The sequence below is a fragment of the Ambystoma mexicanum genome, chromosome 7q (genome assembly GCF_040938575.1).
Source record: "Ambystoma mexicanum isolate Mex_15411 chromosome 7q, UKY_AmexF1_1, whole genome shotgun sequence".
NCBI lineage: Eukaryota > Metazoa > Chordata > Amphibia > Caudata > Ambystomatidae > Ambystoma > Ambystoma mexicanum.
Window position 1 is genome coordinate 712861373 of NC_090941.1, and position 23874 is coordinate 712885246.

Consider the following 23874-nt stretch of genomic DNA (forward strand, 5'->3'; position numbering starts at 1 on the left):
GTGTAATCAAGGTTAAGTACCATTCCTTTTTAGTCCAGTTCTAATATTCCTACCTGGGTTTGTACAGACCAAAAGGTTTTTCACGTTTTTACTCTTGTATGCGAATACCGGTGGGGGTCACAAAGATTAGCTGTTTTACTGTCCCATGGTAAAATATCCCAATTTTTCAGAAAGCCTTTCTTAATTGTAGGGCTTTGTATATAGTATTTAGATACACAACTAGTGGCAGCTGTTGCCTCAGCTCTTTGCCACTAATTAGAGACTCCCTCGACTTAGTTTCCACTTTCATTCCTGCTTCACTCAACTCCTCTGTGGAGTATCCTCTTTCAACAAATGTTTGCATCACTGCATTGATAACAGTTACTGGCCAGACTTTTAATCCTTAACAACTGACTGTATGGAATGCTCTTCAGTGTATTGGGTAGTAAGTTCTTTCTAACTGTGGGCTTGTGAAACATGTTGGTGAGGAAATTAGATGAAACTGGCATGTCATTAGCATCCAAATAATTAACAACTGAATTACCAATACTACTAAAGGTGAACTGCGTGTGTTCCTCTATCACGTTAAGATATCCCAAGAAAGTCTTTTAGAGTATGTGAACCTTGCCAAATGGTAAAGACCTGGATAGAACGTCCAGAGTATTTTATTGAGTTGTACTATACAGGATGGTGGATGATATGATCACTTTCAAATCTAAACATGGAACTGTTTGGTAATTGTGTATGCAGACTAATGGCAGCGTGAGGGGATTGAAGCAATAATCAGGATCTGTGTTGCTACAAGTCTTAGTAGAATAAGTGGTCTGGGATGGATGTGTGATCCGGTGAGATTTGGAGCCCCGACACTGATCGTTCTAAGAATTAGCAAAGTCCACTTAGCCAAAGGACTAAAAATTGCTCCAGCGTTTTTCAGTAATTGCAATGCTTTTGTTTTGAATTAATTAATACGAACAGTCAACCCATTGTTTGTTGGAATGTAACTTCTTATTGAGGTCAAATTCATTTTTCTGGTCAAACTATTTTTATTTCCTCTAGTGGCCTGATTGGTCGCAGCTGGGCAATGGTCTTTGCCAGTGCTGGCTACAAAGTGAAGATCTATGACATTGTACAGCAGCAAGTTACAAGTTCCCTGGGAGATATAAGGTATGCCTTTCAGAAAGTGACATGTCTCATAAAGCCAATGTCCACACTAATCATCTTAATGCTTTTCCAGCTGGTATTGTCGAAATGAGTTAAATGGACGTGTTAGTAAACAGAATGAGTCTTTTGTGAAAATGTGGTTGCTCTGCGGATGGATGGATGGATGGATGGATGGATGGATGGAATTGCATCTGGCAACAATCTAGGATCTGAGAGCAGATATGCACTCTTTTGGTTGCACAAAATAGGTTCCTCTAATTTCTTGGTTGCAGAAATCCTACATGGATAGATCGCAAGTGCTTTCCTGTATTGGATACGGAAGCTCCTACATATCCGTTGGGAATATTTTGCAAGTTACTTGGGAATTGTGACCAAATAGTACCTAGTGTTCAATAGGTCAAACCCTTCATTTTTGTTATCGGGGGAGGGGGGTGGTCTGTGATATAGCAGGGTAATCTCAATATCGTATGCAAGAATCAGACTACCTCCTTCTCCTGTTCTGTAGTGCTCTAGACCAACATTAGCTAGTAACTGCTGACACACATCAACAGACCAAAAAACGGCCTCAAAACTTGATGTTTTTATACAGCAAATTTCACCTTTTTTTATTCATTTCATAAACGCCTCTTGTATGCATGTTTCTTTGCTAAAAACGTAAATTGCATACATCAATTGATTTACCTTACTGGCATGTTTCTTGTACCAATGGTTCAGTTGTTAACCAAAAAACGATAATTACAAGGGTTCAATTAGTTTCCGAACATCTTCAATCGGAGCCTCAAAAACAGGGCAAAGGAAATCTCAATATTTTCCCCTCCAGGTTATTGCAATCATGGACAGTGTATTTCAGTGTGAACATTCCGCTGGTGTACGATGTTATGGGCCACAGTGCCTCGCCCTGTCCTTTGCCTCAATTTCTTCCCTGCAATGTGTTTTTACCAAAGAATGTTTGAAAAAGTTTTATCAATTCACTGTGTTTCAGCCTATAAATAGAGGGTAAACCCCACCCCGGGTAGGGTTCCCTTGTGATTTTCGACAGGCCTTCGTCAGGACAGAAATTAATTGTTGTCAAAGATCCTCAATCTTCTATCAATCTTTCTTTGCATAAAACTCTGACGCGATCAGGGATTCTCTGATCGCATCAGAGTTGTATCCAAAGAAATCAGGCTGAAAATACAGCCAACACAAGAAAACACGTGCCGGTGCCAGAGTGCACCCAGATACATCAGCGCTCTGCCCTTGAGATTGCCATGCAGCAAATGGATATTAAACAGATGCCTATAGCGCTTGGAAGCTTGACGTAGCCACAGCTGTCTGACAAAGTGGCTTTAATGAGACCTCTGTCCCTGTTTTGCATACTGAACAAGAATGTCTGAATTAATTTTGGGGTTATAACATTGAGGATCTTTGACACAATAATACATTTCTGTCCTGACGAAAGCCTTTTGGAAATGATGAGGGAAACCTACCCGGGATGGTGTTTACCCTCTGATTTATAGGCCGAAAAGCAGTGCGTCGACACAACACTTTTTCGAACATCTTTTGGTAAAAACACATTGGAATAACGGACATTAGGTATCCCACAGAGCTTGAGATAGGCAGGGATGAAATTGAGGCAAAGAACAGTGTTGAGGCACTGTGGACCATAAGATCGTATGTGAGTGGAATGTTTACACTGAAATACACTGTCCATGATTGTAAGAACCTGGAGGGAAAAATATTGAGATTTCCTTTTTTGAGGATCTGATTGAAGACGTTTGGAAATGAATTGAACACTTCAAATTATTGTAATTCTCGTTTTTGGTTGACCATTGGTACAAGAAACATGTCAGTAATGTATACTAACCTGTGAAGAATTAAATCAATTGATGTATGTGATTATGAATTTTACTATGTGATTTACATTTTTAGCAAAGAAACATGCTCCAAGTGAAATTTGCTGTATAAAAAAAAATCAAAGTTTGAGACCGTGTTTTGGTTTATGTGTCAGCAGTTACTAGCTAATGTTGGTTTAGAGCACTAAAGTCCAGGAGAATGAAATAGTACTTAAGCCATGGGTAGAGTACCTTTTTGAAACCCAGAACTCCTTAGTGTTGTAGGGGTGTTTTGTTCTATTGCAATACCTGATCATGCCCCCATACCCTTCAATAATTACTCTTAATCTTGCTGGTGCAGGATAGTTTACAAATGTTCCTATCTAGAATTACTTTGCAAAACAATAAGCCTAATGTATGATGTGCTGCAAACCTTTTGGAAAAAGATTTGATGAAAACCATTTAAACCCTGTTGTGTACTTTCTTAAAATTAACCTGCCAATAATTGTCAACTCTCCTGTATTTGACTCAAGCAGTTGTGACTAATCAGAGGGTCTCGTCCCTATGAGGTAAATATGTCCCTCCCATACCAAAACCAAGAGGAATCCTGAAGGTTTCCGAGAAACACCGGAATTCAATTCAGAGATTCCCTATGGCTACATGTACTTTTCCCACCCCCTATTAGAAGTACTGTGATGATGAGGCCAGGTATTGAGGAAAGAAGGGCCAAATATCCAAAACAGTCCTGTTTCTATGTCAGATAAGGTTTGCAATAAAAGTGAAGAGGGACTACATCAAAAGGGTGTTTGTTGTGGGAGCAGATGCAGTAGCAGCAGTAAAGATGGATTCAAGATTAGTAGTAGAGAGGACATAAAGAGGAAAAGTAGCTATGAATGTGGTGGAAGCAGGCAAATACCAGGCAGAGTGAAGGAAGAGCACCAGAGGTTTCAGGTTGACGCCTGCCAAACAAGCTCAACAAAACCACAGTAGGAGGACACGGAAAACTGATACAAGAAAGGCTTCATTGGGTGCTGTGTGGTGAGCTGTAACCAAACGCTGCAAAGGTAAACCAACACAGTACCTGTGGGCGAGGCAGACTGCCAGCACGTGAAAACAGTCGGCGCCATCAGAAAAGGTGGAAACAACATCCAGAAGTGATTTTCTATTCTTCACGACGCCATCCCCAATAGCTGGGAAAACAGTGTGCCTATCAGCACGCAGTGCCTCTCAGCCCGCAAGCTATAGGTGACCCGCGGACCTCATAGAAAATTGGAGACGGAGCCTGCAGCATTAGGACTTCGTAGGCTGGTGTAGATGGCGCCAGGAAAAGATGGAATCGGCCTGAGAAGGCTTACCAGTGCCCCAAAGAGCTCAAAGATTTCAAACAAAAGGGTCCCAAGGGTAGGCCATTGAGCAGAATTAATAAATAAATGGAGAAATGGATACAAGGCAGAGGAAAGTGAATGTAGTTGCTGGCAGTTATGAATAAGGGGATACGGGCAATGATGGAAATTGCGTGAAATCATTAGGAGGGTTACTCCTCAGTGTCCCAGTCACTTTGGGGAATAGCTGTTGAGCATACGTGGGAACAAAGCAGGCTAAGCCTGTCCGTCTAGGGAACAGTTGGTGTGGAGATTGCTTAACCAACAAAACTAAGGACTGGAAGAAAGCCAAGACTAGGGGAAGTGGATTGTCCACCTTGGCATTTGGAACTAATCACTAGGAGGAACAAAGACCAGGGATGGGAATTGTCCCCTTGGCATAATTCAGAATACTAGTGACGGGTTAAAGAACATAAGTAGGTTGTGGAGAAACAGCCCAAAGTACATATTATTTTACCTTGGAGTGATCTTGGTGGTACTGGAGTGTGAGGGTTAGAATACATTTCTGGACACAGGGCAGTGGACGTATTATTTTGGACATCCTGACAAAGACAGGTCCACTAGTTCGTTTTGTTGAGGAAGGGAAACCCCTTAGAGTTGGGGTGTGAGGTATTTTTCCCTTCCCTGTTATTTAAATAAAGGCATCGGTGAACGACATAATAGGGTCCATCCCATAAATCGGGTCCCTCACACAGTGCACTAAAGAAACCATGCCTTTTGAGCATAATATGCAGTTGATGAGTCCTTGAAGCCGTATGATCCTGCCAAACCTCCCTGTACCCAGTGTTCACTTAAGGAATCAGTTATAGATCGAAAAGTGGGAAAAAAGGCAACCCTGATGGAGCTCTAAGAAGGTAGAAATGGGACCCATAGTCGGGGCAGGTAATCCTTCTGACATCATTCCTCCTGTTCCTTGGTGTATTACTTTTGTAAAAACAAAGTGGGGAGAAATAATGTGAGTTGTAGCTTCCCTAAAATACACGATCATAGGGGTTAGGTGGGTTGTGGAAAAGGGGATACCATGTCTCGCCTTTGGGTGCTTCTCCTCGAGGTCCCCTACTATGTGATCCTCCCTCAATTGTCCACCCCCAGGGTCTGGATCCAAACGCAATGGCCTTTCCCTGGCCATCTGAGTAAGGGATCACCGGGGACAAGGTTGTGAACACCCTCTGGTTTTTCATATGGTCATAGATGAGTTCTCAGATTACCTGGAGTTCGAAATTATGGTGTACTCGTTAGCTGCCTCAGTCACACCCAATTGCAAAAAGATTTCTGGCACGGACATCTTTCAGGTGTCTGTCAAATGTGACAGTGGGACCCACTTCAAGGGGAGCAAATTGAAAACTCTTCTGGACCACCTTGGGATAGTACACCACAGGATCATCCTGTGCTGGCTGCAAGTGAATGGGGATGTGGAGCGGTGTATGCACACACTGAATAAGATGCTTCACTTAGCCACAGGGACTGGTGAAGGCTATCTTCCACTTCCTGAGGGAATACTGCAACAACGCCTCAGTCACAGGTGTTGTTCTTGCTAACCTCTTGATGGGAGGACCATACAGAGCTCACAACTTGGCCCCTGCTAAGTATGATGCTCAATGCAGTGAGGGAAATGAGGCAGAGCCAGCGAAGGAAGGCCAAAAACCATAGCATACATAGAAGGGACTTTGTTTTACTGAATTGAGCAAGACCGGAAGGGAAGTTCCACCTTTCAACCCACAACCAATGTCCAAAGAAGGCATCATGACCATACCCATAAGGGATTCCATGTCAGTTACTCCGAACTACTCCCCCCCCCCACTTAAAGCTTCTGGTGAGCATGGGCCACGTCCTCCTAAACACAGAGGAAGCCCTCACTTGCAGCTGAATCACAAGACTCTGTGTTGGCAATGACCAGTTCATGGGCCACCTAGAATAATTTACACCAACACTGATGGAAGCGTCCCCAGTGAAAGTGAAGAACTCCGAGAATGCAGTAACCAACCAGGAAGAGAAGCTGGCCTCCCAGCCCACACAGAGTGTGACAAGTGTGTGCTCTGTTCCGTGCTCAGGGCCTTTTGAGCCTCCTCGAACCAGCCTCCTTCTGCAAAGGCCTATTCATGGCTCTGGGGCCCTCCATCAGTGGCATCATCCCCAGAAGTGCTCAAATCCCCTAATCCAGGTAGGATTTAACAGTGCCTCCATACTTTGCTTCATTCCTTTGCTTCTCTTGTACCTACATAATTTTTTTTTTATTTATTTAAAGTGCGATATGGATGACTAGCAACCTTTTCGCACTAACCTATACAAAAAGACTTTTACATTTATACTCTTATAAAAGTTTTAAAATGATTCATATAAACAGTTCATACAATTGCATCATATAAAAACACCATATAAAATCTGCCTTATAGGCTATCTGCAATAGTAAGCATGATTTCTTTGCAAGCTTCTTCGCATACATACATTGCTGCTGTTGATGAGACTGATGAATCGGCTCCAAACAAACAACTCCAAAATACGTCGGAGGCCAGTTCTTTATACTTCTCATACGCCCGCACATATAGGGTTTCTAACATTTCACATTGGACGAACACATGTCTTGCAGACTCTCTTGTTCTTCCATAGTGTCTGCATAACCTTTTGTGACATGGAATACCTCTCCATGCTCCTGTATTTTCTGAAGTCTAATCTAGAGCATGAACCTAACCATTGCAGGGTAACGTTTCTTTATCAAATGAGGCTTGGGGCTGGCTATATCAAATAATTGTCTCACATATTCACAGAACATTTTTAAGGTACCAAGAAGTTTTAGGGCCATAGCTTTGTCATAGGCCATAGCCTTTGCAGGGATCATTGCCAAGTTATATTCCAGCCATGTCTCTGGGATTTGAGTAATCCCAATGTTGACCGTGTAATTTTTCACTCTGGTATCTAAGTCATTGAACCATATGCTTGTCTCGTATCTACACGCATGCTGGAGCATGAGCGAGAGTAAGCTATCTGGGCCTGCCAGTTAGTACTTTATCTTTGCCCAGAGGTTACAGGATGCTACTGAGCAGACCATGCCCAGCAAGGAGAGTCTCAATTCTAATCTAATCACCTGGAGGAAGGTTTAACATGGAACGGAGTATCTTCCCCCTCTAATTTACCCACTGTTTTTACCCACTTCCATGGCAAGACTTCTAGGGCGTACATAATCGTAGGTACTATTCATACCTTGTATGCCAGTATTTTAGCTTCAAGGCATCTTCCTTCTGCTATCTTTCGCCTTCCTTATAACTACCCATTTCTTCAAAGATTTTTGGGTTACATCTTCCAAGATGGCAGCTGCTGAAAACTTTGGCCTAATAGTAATTCCCAAAAAGCGATAGTCATCAGTGGTTTCCAATCGCTCTCCTCCCAACCACTGATTGGCTTTGTTCATAGGAACCGTTCTCCCAAATATCATGATTTTAGTTTTAGTAATATTGGGCTTCAAGGCCAATTCAGAAGAAAACGTGGCCAAAGCCTGTAGGCAGCGTTGCAGGCCCACTTTTGTCCTATCTAGGTCCACAACATTGTTGTAAAGACTGGTAGGGGGTGTCTGTACTTCTGCTCTCTATATGGTAGAGGAGAGGCACAGAAGACCCCAGCCAAGATTCTCCATAAGGTAGCAATGGACGAGCAATCGAGGCCTAGCTTCTCAGGAGGTGATGCGGGCTGGTTCTTAAGTACAGAATGTCCACACACTGTATTACTGAAAACACAGTCTTTATATAATTAATATTCAAAGGTATGTACACGATCACAATAACGCACTTTGTACTCGTAAGTCAATGATAAATATATACAATTCTAAAGTGGTACCACTAATGTTATTGAATCTCATGAAAGTGCATCCACTGTACGGTTAAAATGTCACACAGATTAATAACGAGGAAACCAGCAATAGAGATAGGAAGGAACGCAACATGGTTGCAACAGTAGGCAGAATACTGACCCCTACCACGAGGCACAGTTCTGAGTGGAGATCCCCCCCCACCTGGGCAACCTGTAAATAAAGATATATAGCACAAGCCCAGTCCAAATGTTCAATAGTCTTACTTCTTCCTATTAAGGTTTTACCCCCCCCCCCCCAATGTACCTGGTGGAGTAGAGTTCTCCGACGATGCGTCGACCGATCCTTCTTGAGTGACTACCTTTCAGGCAGGAGCCACGGATCGTCGAGAGGTGTCGGGGAACTTGGCGTTCGGTGTCGGGGAATTGACGGCCCTTCTTGAGTGCCCTCCCTTTAAGGCGGGAGTCACGGGTCGACGAACGTACAGGTTGAACTACGGCAGGGAAGTGACAGCTTCGTCCCTAGCGGTGCTCGTCGACGACAGAGCGTTGGCGTCCTGCAAGGAAGAGGCCTGCGAGGCACCTCGGTGACGATAGTTCTGGACCGCAAAGAGATGATGAAGAACTGTGGCCCAGCAAGGGCGTCAAGTCGTCGGCGTCTCTGTGGTCTTTAGGTGGCGGGAAACCCACCAGTGGATGTTCCTCGGCGCGTCGACGGTCAGGCCTTCTCCAGCGGGTGACGATGCAGACGAGAGCATCCGATGATCAATTGAAGTTCTTAGGCAAACGGGAGCATGGCAGCTTCGGTCGGTGACGGCATTCGTCAACAGTGGTGGACAACAGTCCGAGTGCTTTTCCTTGGAGTTCTGCAGCAGTCCCCATATCGGGTCGGCAGCCTGTCGAAGGTCTGTCTACCAGGGAGCTTTGGCAAAGATCATCTGGTGCACGATGGTTCCTCGTAGCTCGGGAAGAGGGCGCCTTACCAGGTCCTCTCTGGGTCAGTCCTTGGAAACACAGCAGCTTTCAGATTGCGAAGGAGAGCAACAGCAATTCTTCTCGTCCAGCAGGGCTTCAAGGTCAAGCGTCAGTTACTCCAGCTACTCGTCGTAGTGGACTTCAGCTTCTGAACACGATTTCTAGCAGTGATAGGTCCCCAGATATACTGTTGATCTCCCATTCTTTCCGCTGAGTCACACTCGAGCATCCAATCACGACTACGGGCATTCATGCAGGCAGGCAGCCAATCAGGCACATGTGGTATTCAGGCCATTCACTTCTCCCCAGACACTCACAACAAATTATGTGTATTGGGACAAGTACCGAGCCATTCAACACCAAGCTGCATTCATACCGGTTTCTGGCAGGGTTGTCTCAGTCATTGTGTCAACCACCAGATACTAGACACCCACAACACAGAATGCATATTTGTCACACACTCTATTCACCCAGGTCCCACCCACAGGAGGTACCCACAACATACATCACCGGGAAGGCTCCAGCTAGTCTGGCCGGGCCTTCACAACAACACCATATATGGCATTTCCACCCAACAGCCAGTCAGGGGGAAGGGACAGAGTCAGGGCTTCCCAGGACTTTGGGAAAACAAGGTAATGGGTAATAGAAAGCAAGAGGCCACAGGGGCCATCTTGTTTTCCATCAGGAATCAACTGACCCCAATGGCAGGGCTGGGGTATCCCAAAATGGAGGATACTCCGCGCACCTGTCAAGTTCAGCATGGAGCTGCCACCAGCCCATACCCTGCTCTGTGGGCCACCCAGAGGTGCCCAAAAACATACACTAGGGGCACAGGGTTGTACCCCCACCCATGGGTGTCATAAGGTTATCCCACGGGTCAGTTCACCAAACCAAAAGAGAGAGAGCTGCACCGCCAGGAGTCCCACATGAACTCCTGCACGGAAAACACGACAGAACACACGATATAAAGCAGTAAAGGAGAAGTATACGGAGGCCCTGTCCCTCCGATGCATTTCCAGTATCACAATCATCGGCATAGGATAAACATACCAGGCCCTTGTTCCCATATTGGGGTGGGAAATTAAGTACTCTCCCTCCCAGCCCCCCCAACCTTTTAGCCAGCAGGGATAGATAGATGTTAAAGAACAAGGGGGCTAATGCACACTCTTGTTTCAATCCCTTCCACGTTGGGATGGTCTCAGATAGTTCCCCATCCTGTGATAATCTAATTTTGACTACTGTATCTCTGTTCAGGGCTTTTATAAAATACAGCAGTGAAGGATCTATTTTCCACTCCTCTAGTATTGCCCTCTGTCAACGTTATGAAAAGCGGACATAAAGTCCACAAAACAAGCAAATAGAGCCATCCCCGGTTTAACTTCTAAGTCGGAGATTAATGTCAACAGGATCCAGATTCGATGAGTTGTCGAACACCCCTTTCTGAACCCCGTTGGTGGTAGGTAAGTATTCCTTTTTGGCTAGCCACTTGTCATGATTCCTGCTCCTCATGTACCCAGCCCTCCAAGATGTCAGGCTGGAGCCAGGCCACAATCAGCTACATGGCACTCAAGGGCCTCTCCATCCCTCCAAAGACCCACTTGGAGTCCGACTTGGTGCTTGTGGCACCAGACTCACTCACTCCCATAGGATAACATTGGGGATTGGACTTGTAGTGCAATGATGGGGACAAGAAGGATGCCCCCACATATTTCGGTTCCCAGACTGCATGTGCAGTCTAGTCTTTTGGGTGTGGTTCAGCCCAGAGACACCTGGGATACCCAGAGACTATTTAAGCCACGCCCAGGCTGAGAAACATGCTTTGTGTTTTATGCACCTGCAGCGTGACACTCGTCATGTTCGGATCGGTCTCCAGTAGGCCTGCATCTTTCTTCTGCGCTCAGCTCCTCCAAGAACAAGAACACTGTTAGGAACAGCCTTACCTTGCAGCGCTTATGCCCATCATTCATCGCTCCTTCTGTTCTGTGGGCATCTTTGGCAGTGTCATTCCCATCCCAGCACGCTGCTTCCTAAGTTAAAGGGAAAAGAACAGAAAAAAGGCATTAGTAAGCATTCAGCAAATCTTCGCTTATTTTTAAAGACTGTACGAGCTTCTAACGCTTACCTGAATCCCATCTGCTCTGGGGGAACTCTGTCTCCGGAACTTCTCATCCATCTGCACGAGGGAAAACACACTCCAGGTTAGCGTGGAAACATCTAGAGGCGCCGCATACCGCGCTTACTCACCGCATTTCTTCTTCATAACCGGCATCCACACTGAAAACGTCGCGGCACCTAAAAGACGCAGAAAAAGAACTCCGTTCAATTCAAATACGAAAGGGTCGCATCGCGCATCGCGCTCTCACTCACCTTCAGCACTACTCATCTCAGCAGCACGCCGCCATCCCCGGAGCCGGCCATCATCTAAGGAAGGAAAGGAACAAAGTTAGAGAACTGTTCAAAAGACTCGTTATACTTACCTGTTGGACTCTTGCCAGTGAAGCAACTAGACAGCAACGAGCTTGCATCAATTAACGTGCCCCTGCACTGAAAGCAGGACGGAGAGCACACTTTCCAAGAAAACAAGGTGAGCTGTGGATCAAAGGGGAGGGTTGGACCCCGGGGAAGAAGGGGTTCAAGCATACAGAGACAATAGGGAGTTAAACTCTACCAATCCTGTGTTTCAGGCCCAGTCTCCAGTCGAGTAGACTCCAGGGAAGGGTTCAAGGTCGTAAGAGGTCAGAACAGGCTGAGTGATGTGCCTGTGGATACCAGGTGAGCGTTACACCACTCTGTTAATATTGATATTTTATTTCTATCGCGCTTGTACACAAGTGTTTCAGAGCGCGACAAAGGCAAGGGAGGGGAGCAGGGGAGAACAAAACAACGATCTTACTAGGCCCAGTGACATTGAGAACGTGCAACTGCATGGGAGAGGGTGAGGGGAAAAGTGCATGGAAAGGGGGAGAAGTGGAAAGTGCGGACCAAAGGAGAAACAGATGAACAATAATAAATAATGAAGGCAACAAACGGTGCTAGTGCAGCCATCAAGTGGCAAGTGCTGGGTTTAAGGCAGCAGACAGGGTAGGTCTGATAAGTGCAGGAAGAAAAAGGGGTGGGGGAATGTATGGGTACAGATACAGACCGCAGTGCAAGGGGTGGCCAGGAGGCAGTGCAGGAGGGTGGCAGGGTGAGCAGGATCCTGGGCCCGGGGGACAGAGGGTGGCCAGGTGCACAGTGCCAAGAGTGAACAGATCAGCAGGGGAGAGGGGGAGCGAAGGCAGCAGCAAAGAGGAAGGTCTTGAGGTGCTTCCGGAACCAAAGATGGTTCTCAAGTTTTAGAGTGGCAGGGAGGCTGTTCCAGAGGGGAGGCCCCACCTGAAAACAGATCTACCCCCAGCTCGTTTCTTTGAAAAACGGCTGACCCTGAGGGAGTTAGAGATAGAGGAGTGAAGAGCTCGAGGGGGGAGGTATTTGCGAAAGGGATAGCTGAAGGTATTTTGGACCCAGGCCCCAGAAATCCTTGTGGACAATGCAGAGGGTTTTGAATTTAATCCTTGCATCCACCGGAAGCCAATGGGGAGATTTCAGAGCTGGAGAGATATGTTCCCACGGCTTGATGCCAAGGACAAGTCTTGAAGTCCTGTTGGATTAGTTGCAGAGGGCGGAAAGTGGAGGCAGGTAGATTTAGAAAGAGGCTACTACAATTGTCCAACATAGAGAGAGCCAGAGCTTGGGAGACCATGAGCTTCTGGGGGAAGGAGAGGAAAGGCAGAGTTACCTCTGAGGAGTTGCAGTAGGAAGTTTGACTTTTTAGAGACATCAGAGATGTGGGTGGAGAAGGTAAGTGTGGAGTCAAAGATGACTCTGAGGTTCTTAGCCTCGCAGGTGGGGGCAGCAGGAGGGCCCAGGGAGGCCAGCCAGAGGGAGGGGAAAGGATGGTGAAGTTGTCCGATGAGGAGGATCTCCGGCATACTGGCATTCAGACAAAGATCATTGGCGGCACACCAATCTTGAATGGCAGTTAGGCAATCCGAGATGGGAGAGGTGGCCAAGGGCAGACTGAAAATGAGTTGAGTGTCATCAGCGTAGCACTGGAAATTTGAGCAGAAAATGGCAATGCAGTGGGTGAGAGTTGCCAGGTGTTGGTTGAAAAGCCAGGGCGCGAGGTTAGACCCCCTGAGGAACACCACAGGTAGAGAGGAAGATAGATGATAGGAAGGACCCAAGTTGGACCTGGGATGGTTGATCAGAGAGGAAAGCGGTCAGCCAAGTCAGAGCCTGATCAGTGATACTACCCAGGTTATCATGGAGATGGTTGAGCAGGATGGTATGGTTGACCGTGTCAAAGGCAGAAGAGAGATCGCGTAGGATGAGGACAGAGGGGAATGTTGGAGTCAAGGTTAGAGAGCAGATCTTCACGGATGTTCAGGAGAGCAGTTTCCGTGCTTCAGGCAACTCTGAAGCAAGACTGGTGGTCATGGAGACAGCCAACAGAATTGGAATTAAGGTTAAGCTGAGAGATGGCCAGCTTTTCCAGGAGTTTGCCCAGAAAGGGAGTAATGGAAATTGGGCGAAGTTAGCCGGACAAGAAGGATCAGCTGTGGGTTTCTTGAGAAGAGGATGAACAAGGGAGTGCTTCGGAGGGGAGGGAAGGGAAGGGGAGGGGAGAGAAGGGGAGAGGAGGGCAGGGGAGAGGAGTGGAAGGATCCTGAGGCAAAGGAGTGGTTGCAAAAATCAGCAGGGGCAGGGGTGAGGGTGTCAATGTGGTCCATGATGGTTTTAGAGGAACAGGGATGAACCTGTTTTGACCAGGCTTTCATAGATCGGACTTGTCTCGCGACCACATCAGAGGAGAAAAGAGGAGAAAGGGGGTGGGGGTGGGGGTGGGGGTGGGGGTAACTGAAGGAGGGTCAGCAAGCACAGATGGAGAGGAGGGGGAGGGGTGGAGAGGGTGGACAGGATGTCCTGGGTTTTTGAGATAAAGTGAGAAGCAAGGGCATTGCAAAGAGCCTGGGAGGCAACAGGAGGGGTAGAGACTGCAGCAGGGTTGGCCAGCTTCTTGCAGATTTTAAAGAGTTTGGCTGAGTTGTTAGATGCCGCAGAGACACAAGCTTGATGTGGACTCACTTCTTGGTGAGGACAGAGTCGGTATTGCCTTTGAAGCAGGCGGTAGAAATTGAAGAGTAGAGCAGAGACTGGGCTGTGTCGGGATGTGAGACAGCCAGAGGTGGAGGGGGCAGAGAGAAGGTGGTGGCGAAAGCCTCAACTGACACCTGCTTCATGGGTCGAATGTCTGAGAAGTTAGGTGGCAGTGTTGGGGTAGGCTTGGGGGGGGGGGAGAGTGAGACATGAGAGGAGGGAATGATCGCTCCAGGAGAGAAGTGGTCAGAGGGATGGAGGGGGGGGCGTCAGAGGAGATCAAGACATTGAGTGTTGTGCCCTGCGGAGTGAGTCGGGCCAGAGGGGAGGATGGAGAGGGAGTTGCAGAGATCACAGAAGAGTACAGAGGTGGTCACTGAGGAGGGGGAGGAGTAGGGGTCTGGAGGGAGGAGGAGAGGTCCACTCACTCAGAGAAATGAGGTGATTTGACCAGGAGGGAGGGATGGAGGGGAGGAAGGGAGGGATGGAGGGAGGAAGGTAGGGAGTGAGAGAGTGGAAAAAAGGGACTACCCCACTGGACCAGGAGGATCTGGGTGCGGCGAGGATCTTGTAGCCATCAGGAGGAGAGTGTCAAAGCTGGCCGTGAACCAATTCTCAGACCAAGGACATCAAGGTCTAGTTCTTCAAGGAGGTGGCAGATGTCAGAGGAGTGTTTGACAGCAGAGCAAGAGTTGAAAGTGGAAATATGAAGAAGGTTGCCAGCCTTAAAGACCTTCTGGGGGAGGGGTACATATCGGAGGTATGCCCTGGGGAGGAGGAAGATCCCTAGATCCCTAGGAGTGGCGGAGGTGGAGAGCGAGGGCAAGGTAGCCAAGGGGTGAGAGGAGGGGACAGCGGGAGATGAGAGGAAATTGATGAGGTGAGGGAAGCTGCTATCAAAGAGGAGGAAATTGGCCTGAGGGCCTTGGACCATGACAGTGCCATTAAGGTAGATATTAATGATGACTTGAGAGGAGTCTAAGGAAGCAATGAGAACTTCCCAGCGAGTGCCTCCATCAATGGGAGAGGAGGAGATGGGACAGAGCACAGAGATCATATGAAGATCCACAGATCTGGCAAAGGAATGACAAAGAGGATGTCGGTGAGGGTCTGTCTGGAGGAAGTATTGGAATAGGTGTTGGAGATAGGAAGACCAGGGGTAGAGGCCAAGATATCCTTTTTGAACTTATTCCTACCAGACTTAGTGAAAAGGGAAGGCTAGTCAATTGAGAAGCAGTTGGAAAAGATAGGAGAAACAGAAAGCGCCATAGGTGTGGAAGCGAGGAGAGGATGCAGAAATTGGGGGGCTAAAACAGGTAGGTGTGGGACGAAAGAGAGTGGTGAGGTCACTGGGCTGGCAAGTTACAGAGAAGCAACAGTATCCAAGCAAAATACAGAGAATTTAGCAATGGGCAGCAAGATGTGACTTTTTAGCAAAAAGCCAAAAACAGCAAGATGTGGCTTTCCAATCAGGGATTCAGATATTAGCAAAGTGTTTTAAGAAGCACTGTGCATCAGGATGACAACATGGGAGTAAAAAGCAGAAAGAACAGTGATAGTCAAAGGTTGAAGGAGTGAGTCCAGAAGCAGGGAACTAACCCATAGGTCTGGAGGTGACAATGTCAAGGCAGTCCGGATTTCTTAGAGGAGTGAGGTGGCAGCATCATTGTGGTTAAGATGCAGGGAGGACCCCAATTAGTGTTACGGAAGCAGACAGGGGCCTTAGAAGTGGGCCCCTGCTGAGAGTGCCAATAAGATATTAGCAAATACTTTCCCACTACAATCCAGCATCGCTAGAAGTCTATAATTTTCCAGCCATTTCCTATGTCCTTTCTTAAAAAAAACTGGAATTTATATGGCACTTTTCTACGATTCTCAGGTACAAGCCCGTTTGACATACCCGTGTAAACATTTGTTTCAGCGTGCTTGCCCAGAATTCGGGGTTGTCTTTTAGTATCAAGTTGGTAAGACCATCCGGGCCGGTAGCACTCAACGATTTTAGTTGTTTAATTTTTACTACCAAATCAACTGTTTTAATATATTCTCCCACCATGGTGTTTAACATCAGGCAGGCTTTCTGAGAGTTCCATGTCATTCCATTGCCTGTTTTTATTTCGCAGCATTTGTTGCCGCAAAAACTCATTGAATTTTTTTTGTTTTTTGTTGGGGGTGTTACCCCCCAAACCTCCCTTCCCACCCATTTAGAATCTAGTCCCGAAATACCCCAAAACCTTATATGCCTCTACCCACCCCCCATATTTTTTGATGGGTTTTTGCCGTAAAACATCTGCAGCAAAAAATGCTGTGAAAAAAAAAAAAGGTGATGAATGGACGTTCTACCTATCTGCGGTGGAATTTGTGTGCCCTGAAAAGACCTTTTTAATGTACTTTATGCAGCTTGATTATGATACCGTGACCATTTCCCTCGGGCCCTTGGGCAAGCCATGCGCATTCCCCAACCAATGCCAAAATTTGATTGCATTGTTTGTTCTAATTAATTTGTTCAGGTATTTCCACCCCTCATCACAAGAGGCCCTATGGTTACAGAGCCATGATTTAAAATTATTCCTGATAGAGGCTATCATTTCCTTCAGTTCTCCCAATGACACTTCATTTTTTTTTCCCAATTTCCGGATAGTGGAATTTACCCACAAACAACATCAATTGTAACTCTGCGAAGCACTTCGGTTATAATATCCTGGACCCTAGTGCCCTCCCCAGCCACCAGTTGGCTTCTCACAAGGACGTTATAATTACCCATCGTTCTAGATGTCCTTCGCAGATGATTTCCCCCTGAGTTAACCTCAAGTTTATCTCTTGGGAAGGTTCTTGAAACTAGGTTCATTTCATGCAGTTTAGTGATTAACATCGCATGATCGCTGGCATTAGTGGGCTTTATATCTAATGTCAGGACCGGCTATACTTGATTATTAACAAAAATAAAGTTGGTCTTCAAGATGGCCGCCGTGGAGGGAGGACGTGTGTGAGCTGAGCTCCATCTCCCCTCCCGCGCCACAGTAGCAGCTGGAAGCATCCGACTCACATGAGGTTCGAGTTTGGCCCCCTACTGCACTCGCAGGGCCCTCATCGAGGCAGGAGCCGAGCGGCCCCCCTCGCAGGCCCCCCCCAGGCGCATCACACCGTGGGCGGACACATTAAGACGCGGGAGGCCTACCGCTGAGAACTTCACCCGGCACATCTTCGGAAGGCGCCGCTCGAACCAGGCGGAAGTCCGCCTCCCCCACCGACACATTTGCCGTCGGAGACGGTTTACGGACCCGGAGCGCCGGCGGTGACCAGCGACGCATCCCGCAGAAGCAGAACCCGGGGGAGGATCTACCCGCCCTGGTGGAGGAACGGTGGCTCGGGGAGCATCGTAAGCTCGAGCCAGGCGGAGGCAAGGACGGGGCAGCACCCCCCGCCACAGAAGAGCAGACCCAGGGCTCGGGGGGCGCGACCCGCCGGAGCCGACCGGGAAGAAATATAGCGGTGACGCCCTCCTCGGGGCAGAGGCGCGGTCAAGGGCTCTGGGAGCACCATCGGCTCGGGCCGGGTTGCGCACCCGCGCGGCCTATACACCGCGATTGGCGCAGAGGCGGGGATCGGGACAGAGGGCACCTCTCGCCGCTAGAAGCAGCCAGTCAGGGACGAGGGCTAGCCAACAGTGTGAAGGATCGCCGGCCCAAGCGGGTGAGTCACGAATTCTCGAGAAGCTCCTGTACTACTCTTGGGCCCGCGGACACGACGGGCCTGCACTGCTTTCTCCAGCACCCCTCCCCCCCTACTACAGGGGTCAGCCAACTCAACAGCCTAGGATACTGCCGAAAAGGTAGGGGGGAGAGAGCCTTCCCAACATAATCTAAGCCCACACGGCAAGCGACTTAATCTAACACGAGGCAACCCGACAGCGTAAAATCGCTACGTCCCAGATGTCACAGACGACCCCCTCGTCCCATTCGCAGAAGCAGGACCAGAATCTGGTCCACCTTTGGGGGGGGGACAAGGCGAACCTGGACAAGGCCACACCGCACAAGACATCGAGGGGTGCCCAGGAAACAGACGTTCCCCACGGCGAGATGGCCACGAAGGAGGACTTGAAATCGTGGTTTGGGGAATTCCAGCTGCAATTTATGGACTCCATGAACGCGCATCTGGATACCATGAAGAACAAATTTAGATCAGCCCTCCAGGAATTAAGAACAGAGGTTGATGGACTGGGTGAGAGGACGGACACCCTGGAGAGGGTGGTGCAGAACATGGAGGAAGAATCCCAACAAGTGGCAGAATTGCAGGAACAACTGACCCGTCTGATGCATAATCTTGAGATTCAATGCGAAGATTTAGAAAATAGATCGCGCAGGTCCAACATCAGGATCAAAAACATGCCAGAGTCGGTCGAGGACAAAGATCTCAAATCGGCGGTGCAACATGTCTTCCTTGACATCCTTGACCTGCAGGGGGAAGAAGAAATACTGATCGATCGAATTCATAGGGTGGGCCCAAGGAGAACGAAAACTCAAGGCAACCGCCCCTGGGACGTACTGGTGGCTCTCACACGGTACGCACAGAAGGAGCAGATACTACAAAAGACCAGCGCAATGGACCATATCCGGATGAATGGAGAGGAGGTACAATTTTATCAGGATATTGCATTATCAACGCTCCAGAAAAGAAGGGACATGGCCCAAATCACTAAAGAACTCACCACGCGTCAAATTGGGTACAAGTGGACGTTTCGATTTGGTCTACAATTCTCCTGGGATGGCGTGCAAAAGAGGATAACAACTAAAGAAGAAGGTCTGACTATCCTAAATCTACAGGAGCTGGATGACGACTCCCCACAGGCAAGCGGTACGTCCCCACTCCTGAGGAAGATCAGGGGGGAGTGGAAAACGATGAACAAAAGGGTGCGGCGCCCTAGTAAAAGGAAATAAAAGCCGACGAAGGGCAGAATTGGTTGAGCAGGAAGCATGAGTAGGAGGTACGCAAGAAGTCCAGAATATGGAGGCAAGAAATGTGAGTCAGATACGAAAGGTGTCGGGAGGGGAGGGGAGTGAAGACCTGGACTCACTGAAGTCACGTAGAAGGGTTTAGGATTCCCTTCAAAGTTTTCCCTGAGAATGTTAGAGGGTATGAAGCACAAGGCGACACGCCTGAGCACTAATAGGAAATCATGCCATCCTCAGGGCTGTTGGGGGAGGGAGGAGGGAAACGCGCCAGTTGGGGTTTGCGCAAGTTTTGGGGGGAGGAGGGATGTTGGGGACTGGGGAAAAACCAAGCATAACTCAAATATAATGAACGGGAGAAGGGAGCATAAGATATGCCTGATATCCCGCATATATCAATGGGGATAAAGATCTTGACACACAACGTCAGAGGCCTCAATTACCCACTCCACTCCATTAGGCAAGGCACATATGATGTAGTAATGCTCCAGGAAACACATATTAGAGATCGGGACAAGCAGAAGGTGCGTCTCAAGGGCTTCAATCAAATATTTCAGGTGAACGCACAGGATAAGAAAGCAGGAGTTCTTATAGCGATCAAAAACTCCCTACATGCACAGGTTAAGTCTTCATGGAGAGACAAACAAGGAAGATGCCTAATATTAACCCTAACAATCGAAGGCAGACCCCTCACTTTGGCCACAGTATACGTACCAAACACAGGTCAGGAGGGCTACCTGAGTGACATCTTGAATAGAATAGAACAACTAGCGGAAGGGGACATCATTGTGGGCGGGGATTTCAACATGGCGTGGGACCCATCCTTGGATAGATCGGGACCCAGACAGCGAGATCAAGGCAACCCATCCAAAAATTTGAAGCAGAAATTGACATGTCTAGGGCTGACAGACGCATGGAGAAACGGCAACCCCACACAGAAAACCTTCTCTTATTACTCACATGTACACGGCACCGCTTCTAGAATAGATTACCTATGGGTCTCGGCCGGGCTTCTGGGTAGGATAAAACGAATTGAGATGAAACCCATCACACTCTCGTACCACGGTCCACTGTGGGCAGATATTGTCTGGTCAAGACATGGCCACCGGCTATGGAACTGGCGCCTCCCAGAGGACATCATTAGAGATCCGGTGATGAGCCAGACGCTAAGAGAACACATCCTAGAATACATGGCCATTAATAATCTCCCCGGAACAAATATGAACACACTGTGGGACGCCCATAAGGCGGTCATTAGGGGACACCTCATTGCGCTTAAATCACAGAAAGAGAAGGCGCACCGCCAGTGGGAAAAAGAACTGGAAAGGCAAATCGGGGCGATTCAGACTGAGCTGATTCAGACGCCCACCAGAAAACTCATGCGAACAATGAGACATGTCCAAGGGCAACTGGAAACACTCAGAACGAAAAGAGCAGAAAGGGCACTACTCTACACGAAACATTGGTACTATGTTAAGGCCAACAAAGCAGATAGACTCCTGGCAAGACAACTGAGAGGGAAACAGCAGGCCAAGACAATACGAGCTCTAAAAGAGGAATCAGGCCAACTTAGAACACAAACTGAAGAGATAGGAAGAATTCTGGGCAGATACTTCCAGACGCTATACTCCTCTGACTCTCCGAGGGAGGACCAGCAAGACGCCTTCTTGGCTGGGGTTCACCTACCCGGATTGACAGAAGTAGATAGACAGGCCTTAGATAGGGACATCACCATAGAAGTCGTCTATGCAGCAATACAATCCCTCCCGAATAATAAAGCCCCGGGCCCGGACGGATACACCGCCATTTATTATAAGACATATAAGGATATACTAGCCCCTATACTTACATCTCTGTTTAATACATTTGGGGAGAAGGGGGATCTGACACGGTCTATGAACGAGGCCAAACTCCTGGTCTTCCATAAAAAGGGAAAGGATGAGCAACTTCCTGCCTCATATCGCCCGATAGCCTTAATCAATCTGGACGCTAAATTGTACACAAAGATCCTGGCGACTAGATTGGGCCCAGTACTTCCCAGGATAATCCACCAAGACCAGTCAGGATTCGTACCGAACCGCCAGACTCACGATAATATTAGAAGAGTCCTACATCTCGTTGAAAAGATAGGCATCAAACAAACCCCCGCTGCATTGGTAGCTCTAGATGCCGAAAAGGCATTTGACCGAGTAGAGTGGTCTTTTCTATTCCGGGTTCTCCAGAAGATGGGGATGGGCAAAAGTTTTATAGATAAGGTTAGAGCCAATTATAACTCCCCGTCTATGAGAATAGCGGTGAACGGTGGGATATCGGAGGTAGTGTACCTACGAAGAGGGACGAAGCAAGGGTGCCCGCTTTCCCCCCTTCTATACGCCATATACCTGGAACCTCTTTTAGCAAGAATAAGGGACTCGTAGCGGTGCAGGGAATAGAGATGGCGGGGCAGGCCCATAAGGCGGTGGCCTATGCTGACGACATGTTAATAGCCTTAGGAGACCCAGAGAAGTCCCTCCCACATCTAATGGGAATAATGGAACGATTTGGAGAGATTTCAGGGTTAAAAATAAATAGGCAAAAATCGGAGGTGCTGATACTGGCCGGGAATGGAGAAAGAATCGGCTCAGTGGCTACAGACTGTCAATTGAAAATTGCCTCTGCGGGCGTCAGTTATTTGGGAATTACCCTCAGACCATGTACATAAATTATATTCCCACAATTATCCGCAAACTCTAGAAAGGGTCAGGAAGGACCTGTTAAAATGGAACCCGCTAGCGATCTCCTGGTGGGGTAGAATTACGGCTGTGAAAATGACAATTCTCCCCAAGTTAATGTACCTATTCCAGGCGCTCACGATAAGACCCCCCCCAGGCCTTCTTTAAAGCACTAAGGAAGGTGGTCTCCAAGTACGTCTGGCAAAACAAGGCTCCAAGAATTTCAAATGTGGTATTAACAGCTCAGAGAACGGAGGGGGGATGTGCCATGCCACATTTCAAAAAGTATTACGAAGCGGCCCAACTCTGGGTCATGAGGGATTGGATATCGGAACAGGGGGAGAAAATTTGGGAAAAACGGGACAGAGCGGTGGCGACTACATCCACCAGGCACATGTTATGGCTCAACAAACAATTCCGACACGCAAACACCAACATTAGCGTAATAATGAAGTCGGCATTGGAGATATGGGACGCAGCCATGACAAACGAAACATTAACCAAGGACCCCGCCCCTCTCATGCCAATGTTTGGAAATCCCGAATTCCCCCCGGGATTGGACAAGGGTGCGTTCAGTAAATGGGAGGAAGGGGGGTGCAAGATGGTGGGTGATATGCAACAGAGCCAACAGATCAGATCATTCGAAGACTGCAAAACACTTTTGAACTTAACACCGAAAGATCGATACAAGTACGAACAGATACATCACTGGCTCAGCACTCCACGCATGAAAGAAGTGATGACCAGGGACTTGACCCCCTTTGAGAACTACATCATGACGCATTCTGGATCTAAAAAATTTGTTTCCACCACGTACAAATTTATTAATGCCCTAAAGGAACCTACCACTTGGCAATACATGAAAAAATGGTAATAAACTCTAGGCTATGCACTCTCCAAAGAGAGGTGGGAATACCTATGGGGCATGGTGCCAAAACTGACAAGAGCCATCCAAATGAGAGAAATGTGGGTGAAGATGATGGTGCAATGGCACTACACACCGGAGAGACTGAACACAATGTTTGCAACCTCCCCGAACATCTGTTGGAGAAAATGTGGTGGGCAGGGAGATTGGAGACATATCTGGTGGGATTGCCCTAAGATACGCCCATACTGGGGGGAGATTAAAACTCAAATGAGTGGAATGTTCCCGGGAACAGAGCATTTGGGAGAGGAAATATGGCTAGAGGGCTTCTGGGATCCGCAAGACAAAACACTAAACACTCTCCAGAAAAGAAATTGTATGGGCCTCCTAATAGGAGCATGGCTGGAAATCGCTAAAAACTGGAAGCACGATTCCCAACCATTGGCGATAGATTGGTCACAAAGGGTCTGGTCACATCTGGCTCTTGAGCTAATAACTTATAACATCCAAGGGGATCATGGGAAATTCAGAGAGGACTGGGGAAAGGCATTGGAATTTCTTCAAAAGGAATATAAAGAACAATGGTGCCCTCACAATATAAGGATATTAGACTTATTTACGTGAATGAGAAATGATCTTCCGTTGAACAATGAATACAGACTGAGATAAGAAGCTCGGGGGAGGGTTTCTTTTCTTGCTATTTGTTTTCTATATGTTGTTATGGTAACAGAAACTAAATAAAAAACATGTTATTAAAAAAATAATAAAAAAAAATAAATAAAGTTGATCCTCAATCTTCTACCGTTGGACCAAGTTGTAGTTTTGCCCTCTTACCCGATTGAATGGGGGTGGGATTTAATACCACCATGGTTCTCCATAGCCCTTGGCCCCTGATTCACCTTCCCTCCCAGAGTTCTCAATTGTGTTTGGACAGCAATCTATGTTAAAATCCCCAGTTACCACCCTTATGTTTATCGCCATGCTCGAAGAGTTCTAATCAAGGTATCCCTGACTTTCAATTGTCATCATGGCGCCTCCCAGGGGGTTGTGGGGGGTGGGGGGTCATATAGAGTCGCCACCAAGATTGGTTGTGAACTCTCACTA

The 23874-nt window shown here is 47.6% G+C and overlaps 1 protein-coding gene across 1 annotated transcript in view; it reads left to right on the forward strand.

Moving 5' to 3' along the window:
• The window catches only part of CRYL1 (crystallin lambda 1), a 713614-nt gene that overhangs the window by 111924 nt on the left and 577816 nt on the right, over positions 1–23874 (forward strand). Inside the window, exon 2 of the mRNA XM_069640696.1 lies at positions 1036–1143. Coding sequence (XP_069496797.1) covers positions 1036–1143 — 108 coding nt within the window. The remainder of the gene's footprint in view (positions 1–1035; positions 1144–23874) is intronic.